Source organism: Capsicum annuum, chromosome 6 (assembly GCF_002878395.1).
Source record: "Capsicum annuum cultivar UCD-10X-F1 chromosome 6, UCD10Xv1.1, whole genome shotgun sequence".
In the NCBI taxonomy this organism is placed as follows: Eukaryota; Viridiplantae; Streptophyta; class Magnoliopsida; order Solanales; family Solanaceae; genus Capsicum; species Capsicum annuum.
Window position 1 is genome coordinate 190,187,282 of NC_061116.1, and position 9,921 is coordinate 190,197,202.

General features: G+C 35.5%; 1 protein-coding gene across 1 annotated transcript; it reads right to left on the bottom strand.

Moving 5' to 3' along the window:
• Positions 1-4,793: 4,793 nt before the first annotated feature.
• On the bottom strand, positions 4,794-9,678 carry LOC107854464 (chloroplast envelope quinone oxidoreductase homolog). Its single transcript, XM_016699474.2, has 4 exons — positions 9,487-9,678; positions 8,444-8,585; positions 6,116-6,207; positions 4,794-5,700 (listed from the first exon to the last, which is right to left on the bottom strand). Exons 1-4 carry the CDS (start codon positions 9,550-9,552, stop codon positions 5,011-5,013), a joined length of 990 nt encoding a protein of 329 aa, XP_016554960.1. The 5' UTR covers positions 9,553-9,678; the 3' UTR covers positions 4,794-5,010.
• Between the last annotated feature and the right edge of the window lie 243 nt (positions 9,679-9,921).

Below are 9,921 nucleotides of genomic sequence, written 5' to 3' on the forward strand. Positions count from 1 at the left end.
GGTGTTGTGGCGAAACCAATCTGTTGAGGGTGAAACTTGGGAAGCTGAGGCGGATATGCGATCCAAGTACCCGCACCTATTTTCCGCGAACTCCGATCAAGCCGAAGGTACCGTTCTTTCCTAAATCATGCACTTTTGATAAAAGTTACAGCAGTTCAGCTGTCATTTATTATGTGTTCAGCTGTAGTTTCTTGAATTTAAGCATTCTATGTTGCATTCAGAGTGAGAAACAATGTGATAATAAGTCTAACGAATGGTTTCAGCTGTATGCTCTATTCTCTATCTAATCTTGGCATGTCTAGCATCATTCGAGGATGAATGTTTCCAGGGGGGGATGATGTAATACCCCGGGAAATTTTTCATTGAAATTTGTGCGTAAACGTGTTGGGTTCTATCTTCTAGAATGAATTATAATTTTTTTCGTATGGAATGTCTTAGATTATGACCCACCATTGAGTAGAGTATTGAATAAGCTTTCCAATGATATGTGGATCATCCAAAACAGACACCCGAGCGACGATTTATGAACATTCTGATCGAACCGTGAATAGTAGTGAACAGTAAAACGTGCAGGAAAAAGTACTGAGGCCTGGCGTATTTTTGCTCCAAATTTAAATGACCATAACTCCTTGTACATAATGATCTAGGTGATCTACTATATATCATCAGAAAGCTCTGCGAGTCCTTTTTCCAATGAAATTGGTTTCATCCAATTTGTCTATCGGAGCACAAAGTTATGGTCGATCTACTTCAGCCTACCAAAAGTAGGTTCAAGTGCTTAGTTCCAGGTTCGACAGTGATTCTTTGGGCACGCTGTTCTACATCCTCTGTTGTGGTGAGTCCTCATGTTCCGAGGACGTGATGTCTGAAGTTGGTTTCACTGAATTATTTACATTTGATAACTGAGTATGAGTCAGTTGGGGCATGTCTCAATGGCTCGTTGGTTTTATTGATTTTCTTAGAGGCTTGTCAGACTAGTATAGATGTTGGGAGTTGACTAATAAGTCGTATTTTGTTATCTTTTTGAAATTTAAATATTCTTGGATGATGATTACTCTGTTGATATTTGAGGGTTATTTATAGAAACCCCGTTGATTTGTGTTGAACTGGATGAAAATGGCTCAAAGGGTTAGCTTGGGGCTACTCGTAGCCGCAAGCACCGTGTGACGCTCCGAAACCCATTTTTCGGGGCGTTACACCAACCTGTTGCAACAGATGAGTAATCCGTTGGAAACCATAAAATAAATCACTAATCTGTTGTACTATGTAGTTTATCTGTTGCAACTGATGAGTAATCTATTGAAAATCATAAAAACAGATTACTAATCTTTTACACCAGGTATGTTATCTGTTGTAATATATAACTGACCTGTTGCAACGAATGAGTAATCCATTGGAAACCATAAAAAAAATCACTAATCTGTTGCACAAGTATGTTATATGTTTCAACATATAACTGATCTATTGCAATGGATGAGTAAACCGTTGGAGATAATAAAAATAGATCACTGAACTGTTGAAACATATTACTCATCTGTTGCAAAATAAACTATCTATTAGACCAATATTGTTTAGATTTCTTCCAAATAGAAGAGTCGTTTGTCACAACAGATGAATGATCTGTTAGATTGTTCATCTGTTGCATCAGACTTTTGTAGTTACATCAGATTTTAACCTGTTACATTAGAAGTTTTCATTTATTGCATCAGATGTCTTCATCTATCAGATCAGATGTTTCATCTGTTGCATCAGATGTTTCATCTGTTGCAACACCATTTTTACCAAGACAAACAATAAATCAACCAAGCAACACCAACACATCACACACACACACACTAAGAACATCAACTGTGAACAAAAATCACCAACAAATCAGAATCAACAGTACGACAACAAGAAGAAAAAATGACAGAAATTAGGGTTTTATTTAGTCCACATTTCTATACTAGAAGAGTAGTTGGTTCAAGTTCCTCTGTTTCTTCATAATATTTTACCTATGAAAAAGGAAATGGGACGACGAAGAACTCAAAATTGTTGTTGCCGGAGAAGTTTTCACGTCAATTGACGGTTGAAAGTCTAAAGGGAACTCGCCCGATTAATTTTTGCCGGAGGTTGAAGTCGCCGGGGATTGAAGGAAGAATTTTGCAGAACTGTTGGTTGGGAGAGAGTTGAGAGAAGCTGTCGAGAGAGAGAGGGGGGGGAGAGAGACTGGTTGATTTGGATTAAAGAGAGGTATGGGTTGATTTGTATTTTTTAAAAGATTAGAAAGTTTTGAAAATACTAATCAAGTCCATAATTAACTTAATCAAATTTCCTAATGATATTTGTCCCTTTAAGTTGGTCAATGTCACCAATCCTTTATTCAAGACTTAAAAGACACCTTTCCTTCAATTTTCTCATCTAACTTTACTGTGGTTGTTGCAAGTGATGATGTAGAGGAAAAAATTGACTTAACAATCTGATTGTCAGTAGTGTGATTATCAGTTTGGTTATCACTTATTTTGTTTTTGTTTCTTTTGGACGAATAAGAAGTACAAAGATTCAGACAAAAAGATAGAAAAGGAATTTATACAGAAAATAATGACTTGGAGAAAGAAAGAGGTGAGACTCGACGGTGTTCTGATATAGTTGATTTAGCAACCAGTTGATAGATCCCTCCCTTTTTTTCTTGTTTTCAGTTTCTGTTACCGAAAACTGAACATTCAGAGAGGGCTAGAACCCCAGGCTCTGTTACCATGTGAAATTGAAAAAGAAGATAAGAGATATTGGGAATTATATTGATTGATTATTCCCTCAAGTTTATGGGATTAAATAATTGTTACAAATGATGTAAATAGGGAAAGAAGAAAAGAAAATATTACACAATTTCCTAATTGTCTGATTTTAGGAATTAGAGAATATTCTCATATCTACACTAATTATACCATATCTAACAACTAGAAATGATGACACTCTCAAAGCGAAAAGACACACTACCTCAACGAAAATGTCATGAAAGACTTCCCAAAATTAATTATATTTAAGGGATATTTCAACGACTTCCCTTAAGGTTTGGCTTTGTTACATTAACCTTCCTTCTAGTGTTTTTTTTGGGTGGTACATTGGAAAGACTAGAAAAATTCAAAATCTTCCATAAGCTACATCTCCCTTCTGGTTTATGTTATTACCCAAGGTAATTTACCCTTGCCCTCTTACTTTTTATAAAAAAAATTATAAAAATTTTCTAATCCATCTATCAAATGTATAAATAAAGGGATTGGACAAATGTGCCTTTTCTGTGTGCTTGTTTGCTCAATTAATTTTATAAGCGCCTTTGTTGAAAATATCTGAAGTGTATATCGAAAAAGAATTTAAAATACTCTTGTGTGATTCTAAAAGAACTTTTTGTAAGGTCTCTCAAACTACAAACTATGTTTCATAGGATATTTCCTATCAAGCGTAACATTTCTTGTAGAAAAGTTACGATTTTTGAAACTATTACTTCTCTTGTAGAAAAGTTACGATTTTTGAAACTATTACTTCAAATATAGAAAAGTTACGATTTTTGAAACTGTTACTTCAAATTACAGAAAAGCTATGGCTCAAAGAAGAGAAACTGAAAGATGTTTTCACTCATATTGAAATGGTGATTGACACGCATATTAAGAAAAGTCTGAAATAAATCTGAAGCACACATAAGAAGAAAAAAACTGAAGCACGCACAATAGCATATAACGAACTTAATATAATTTTTTTTTGCAAAAGATCAACATAAAGGGCTCTTTGAAAACCAAGAAGATATTAACTATAACAACAACAACATCCCCCGGCTATTCCCGCAAAGTGGGGTCTGAGGAGGGTAAAGTGTACGCAGTCCATACCACTATTTCAAATGAAGTTAAGAGGTTATTTTCGTTAGACCCCCGACACAAAAAACCAAGAAGCTATTAACTAGATTCATTAAAAATCCATTTATTAATATAACCCAAAACCTTCACCATGAAATCAGATTCCATGAAGCCTATGCTTAGGAAGAGAAAAATATGATCTTCTCCTATCTGTGGCCTTAACATGCCCCTCACCAACAAGAAAAGTTTAGTAATGCTAAATAAATTATCACTTCAAATCAAACACTAATTTGAAAATTGTTACTATTATTTTTCATTAACACCAAATAAATTCAAGTTTCATGTCAATTTTATTTTTCCAGTTTAACGAATACAATCGAAGAATTCAAATTTCTAGTACCTTCAAGCCAGCGGCTCCGACACCATAAGAGTGGTATTGAACAGCATGCATAACCTTTGCAGCCATATCAAATTCACCCAACTGGATTCACCGCACGTTTATTGAAATTGGGACGCATTGATGTGAATCGCCGCTGACGGTGCTTGTATATCTTTTGGGGCACGTGGCCTATCAACTACTTCTAATTTTAAAATTGAAAATTATCACCACATTGGATGTATGATTTAAAATCATAATTTTAAATTTTAAATTCTTCAGACAGTAATAGATCTACCTAAATTCAGCATAACGAGCCGATTTAGCAGCCCTATTTATGAGTACCAACTTTGGGCAACTAACGACCAATAACGAGCCGGTTTAGCACCTCTATTTATGAGTAACAACTTTGGGCAACTAACGACTAAAAAACCACTCGAGATAAAGAAATGTCAATTTTCAATTCAACTGTTGGCTTTTCCATTTATCATCATTCTAGAACTCAGTCAAGAAAATGAATGACTAATTATCAAATGCAAGGAATCAAGGAAGTAAGGAACCCAATTTTCTCAAAGATCCTTAGAAAGGAATTGGGACAAACCAAATGGAACAGCATTATGAAAGGGAAAAGCCAGTTGACAAACTGCACATGCATACACGGGAAATGAAAGTTGTTACAGCTGAATAGACATAACTGGTCATAATGTACGTGCCTCACCAACCTTTTATTCCCCACATATTCATATATATATATATATATATATATATATATATATAACACATAAAATCGTTTGGGAGACCACTACTCTATGGCTCCACAATGATCTTTCCGGTCGCATGCCCATCAATACTCCTGCTCCAAGCATCTTCAGCCTTGCTGAGAGGATGTTTGGAGTCTATTACTGTTTTAAGTTGGCCTTCCTTCACAAGCCTAACAAGCAATTCCAGGTTTTCCTTCTTGGGAATTAAAAGCAGTGGCACCAACTGCTTCTTTGAGAAGGTTAATTTCTTTACTGCAAAGGTCCACATGGCACTAGCTCCAGGAGTTAGATCGATGACCTTTCCATTCGCACTTAAATTAGGCTCAAAGGTAGACCAAGGGATGCCTGTTGTGCAGTGAATCACTGCATCATATTTTTGGCCTGATGGACTCTTAAGAGCTGCTCCCTCTGGGGTCTTGTAATCAAGAACTTCATCTGCTCCTAAGCTCTTCACAAAATCAAAGTTGCGGGCTCCACAGGTAGCAGTAACATGGGTGTTACCAAGTTTTGCCAATTGGACAGCATAGTGGCCGACACCACCGGAGGCAGCCGTAACTAGAATTTTCTTCCGGGGTCCAGTTCCATCAAGCTTGACCTCAGCAGGATTGACGAGGGCCTGAAGAGCTGTAAGCCCTGCAATAAGAACACCTGCACCTTCTGCAGCTGATACTTCGGCGGGTCTTGTAACAGTCAAACTCTCCTTAGCCACTGCATATTCAGCCAATCCACCTCCATTCTGTATCAAAGCTCATGAAGATCCATCAATCATAGATAGAAAACGATATTATCACACTACTATTCAAAGTGAAATGATTTAGGTAATGAGGAGGAATACTACAAAGTAAGACGAGCAGGTTGCTCTAGTCATGGTGCCTCCACTTCCAACCAAGAGGTTAGGATTCAACTCACTAGGAAAACTACTGTAGGCCCGTGAGGAGGGTGGAATGAATGATCCAACTTGGCCCCCAAAATTAAAACAAAAACAAAATTAAGTAGCATTGAACTGTACAGGCAGCCAACAAGAAACAAAAACATCCATGCAAAATGAAAGTAAACGCTGAGCAGGTCCCTCACATACTAAGTTTCAACCAAGCTCCAAAATGGGAGAGAGATGTAGCGAAAATAAAACATTTGAAAAGAATTGGACTAACCAGGGTATTGAGCATGGCCACAACCTTGTCACCTGCCTTGAAACTTTTTACATTAGCTCCTACCTCTACAACCTCTCCTCCTACATCGGTAGCTGTTACAACCAAAATTGATTTAGAGAACCATAAACCAACAAGAATAAAATGTATATTACAATGCATCTAGGCAATTACTCCCTACAATTAAAGACATGACCAGGCTGTCTTGATGCCTTCGCCACTTAACTTCCTATTCAAGTACATTACCATTAAGAACGGGTTGATGTTATTCAGCGAAGTTCATCTCCCTGGTGGCATCAAACTTTAGCCCCTTCAATTTTTTCTGAATCCAAGTTCAGATCCACTCACTCATTAAATCCTATACAAGCAAAGTAACTTCCATTTCCAACAACTTTATGGCCACAAATCCTTCGCCAATCAAATACTTCACCTTTTTAGGTTACCGTTATCAACCCCTCAGATACTTTACCCTGATGCCGTTCGATTCCAGTTTACAAATTTATATTAGTATAGAAGAATATCTTCTGTATATTCATTTCTAACACATTTCCTGCAATTCATGTTATCCCAATTGCAGCAAAATTTTTAACAGAATCCTCACTTTTTCCATACACTTCAAAATAAGTTATTGACCAATATAAACTGCATGTGGATTTATATGCAAATAGTCCAGAAAAAGAATTTCTACCCTGATTTTGATGTGTTTGTGGGAACTCTACTCTAGGAAAATGTGCACATGCTATTCCAGAGGAATGAGCTTTTAAGATATATCATCTGGCAACAATAAAAAAATAAACAATAACTTCTACACGAATTCTATCAGTTCCCTGCATTAAAACAGCCAAGTACCAAGGCTATTTTTGTTTTTTATTTTTTCGGCCGAGCAAAACACTCAACCCAACCCCCCCACACCAAAAAAAAAAAATCTTTATTATATCAACCAAGTGTCTAGAAAAGGAAACAAGAAGCAAAGCAATATTAAATTGCCAAAGGAGATGATTTTGATTGGTAGCATACAGTATTTGAAAATACGTAGACAGAGATCCTCATACTAAAGCTGATGCAAGAAAACATATTTTTCATATATAAATGTAACTAATGTACCTCCTTCATAAAGGGTTTCCCAATAATGACTTGAACAGTTGCTCCGGGGATGGCCAAATAAGGCTTAGCAGATCGTATCACTATCGAGTCAACTTGAACCAGTATAACTTGACCAGATTTGAGGGCTGGTCCGTTTTGGCTATACATACATTTTCGCATATAAAATGTCCAAGACTAATTATTTTAGATGTCTCTTCACAATAATTGTGATGGAAAAAGAAAGACCAATTCAAATGAATGGATTAAATAATGTTACAACATGAATCGGGATTCACATTTTTCCATTTTCATCCATTGAATGATATTAAAATTTAATCACTTGAAAAGTTTGTTTTAGATTGTCAAGTTGCACATAGTTAGTTACTAAAACCTGTCTATGAGTTATTAAATGATAAGATGAATAAAAATTCTCACTTGGAAGGCGTGTTCCTAAATGGCCCAATGAATTCCTAAATTATGCATGCTTGTGAAGCATAAATGTTGAAATGTTTTGATTAAGTATCGCTATAAGGGTCATTAACCTACATTGAGATTGTTGTTTTGAGAATTTATGTGCTACATGCACCCATGTTTAGACTATTTTGGATGAAGTATAGAAAGATTTGACCTTTTGGTCACAACAGAGTTAAAATCCACTTTATGAAACGAGTTACGGATTTTATCATTTATTTTTTTAATTAACTATTTCATCACACTGACGATTTACATCCTTGAATGGCCTCATTTAACAACAATTGGCTTTTGAATTGATTGCTGAGAAAATTATCAATGACTTGCATTCTTTATTTCTATTCAACAATGTATGAATAGTTCCTTGAGGTTGGTTAAGAGATTATTGAATTTTTTCCTTGGAATAGGAATACATAGAAGAAAAAGGGTTGACATTGGTACAATCTGATCCATTATCACTGAACAATCCTGACCCAGACGGATCATTCCTTTTTTCGATATACAAAATAGGGGATTTCACTAAGTTGATTCTTAGGAAATGTATAAGCAAACCATTTGTCCTTATTGCAACAAAAGAAGCACGGGCTTCTTCGTAAGAACTTTTTTTGTCTTGGTTCCAATTCAATACTAAACAAGTCCGAACTAACTGAATACTTGTGTAATAAATTATGGGAACATGAGATACAAGGCAACTACTACCAAAACCAAAAAGCAATAAAAACAGTGTGCAAGGAAATTCTAACAAAGTGTCTAGATTTAATTGATGATTGAACTTACTAGGAATAAAAGGAAACTTGGAAGGAAGAAGTGGACGAAGCATGCCCTTCTGAATTTTCCAGTCAACAGGATTTATGCTTGTAGCCTCCACTTTTAGCAAGACCTCGTTCTTATTCGGAGTAGGCACAGGAACTTCCACATGCTGCAAGAAGCAAAGACGCACACACTATCAAAAAGGTTTTGATATTAGGAGTGTTGCTACTACTTAGTATAGAGCAGCCTCGTTCGCAGTAGTATTTATAACAAATTACAACAAAAAGGAATAAGACCCGTTAATATGACAAATAACTGAAATCATTACTAAATATAAAATTCAGTGCTAAATAAAAGCAGTAAGATCCAAGGTCCATCCACAGAGGTCTGTAGCCTTCATCTCTTTTACTAAGTAAAAGTTTTCCAGACATAGACAAGTCTTTGAAAGGTCAACTCCATGGAATCATAATGTGAAAATTAAGAACTATATTTATGTTAAGATTCAAAATTTGAATGGTGACAAAAAAGAACTTCACTCACTAAACATCAAATGAAATTTTAACCCCCGACTCAGAAAACCAAGCAGCTATTAACTAGATCCATTAAAAATCCATTTATTAGAAGAGCTTTGAGGTAGCTGGGCTGGTAGTCTTAGGGCTTTGTTCATATTTTTGTTATTTCATCTTATTTCATGTTTTATTACGATTCTGTTTACTATTCTTTGTCTTGAGCCAGGGGCCTATCGGAAATAGCCTTCTACTTCTCTAGAGGCAGTGGTATAGACTGCGTACATTTGACGCTCTCCATACTGGGTTTGTTGTTGTTGTTGTATTAGGAAGATCAAAATATCATCTTCTCCTATCCCCTTCCTCCTATCTGTGGCCTTCACATACTAAATATCATCTTCTCCTATCACCAACAAGAAAAGTTCGGTAATGCTAAATAAATTATCACTTCAAACACTAATTTGAATATTATTATTATTCATAACACCAAATAAATTCAAGTTTCATGTCAATTTTATTTTTCCAGTTTAACGAATACAATGGAAGAATTCAAATTTCTAATACCTTCAAGCCAGCGGCTCCGACACCATAAGAGTCGTATTGAACAGCATGCATAACCTTTGCAGCCATAGCAAATTCACCCAACTGGATTCAGGCCACGTTTATTGGACGGAATTTGGAATGTATAGATATGAATCGCCGCTTAGCGGTGCGTGGCCTGCCAACTACTACTAGTTTTAAAAAAGAAAATGAGGTAACATTTTTAAAGTACATGATATGGTCATAATTTTAAATCACCGTGTTTGGAGGTAATAATAAATAAATATCAAAAGAATAAATTATTGTATGTACGTTATATTATTAAGTTAAAAATTTTAAAAATTAAAATTCATTTTAAGACAAAAAATGTGAACAACATGATAATTCACCATATATTTTCTAATGTCTCTTTTAATTATTATAGACATGTGAAATATATTAAAATATACTTTAATCTTG

What these genes read in the sequence shown, in the direction of transcription:
- LOC107854464 (XM_016699474.2), bottom strand. Translation starts at nt 9,552, where the DNA reads ATGGCTGCAAAGGTTATGCATGCTGTTCAATACGACTCTTATGGTGTC. An exon ending in TCGGAGCCGCTGGCTTGAAG is followed by an intron (nt 8,586 to 9,486) that starts GTATTAGAAATT and finishes TGCTTCTTGCAG; the next exon opens with CATGTGGAAGTTCCTGTGCC. An exon ending in TGGCCATGCTCAATACCCTG is followed by an intron (nt 5,701 to 6,115) that starts GTTAGTCCAATT and finishes GCTTTGATACAG; the next exon opens with AATGGAGGTGGATTGGCTGA.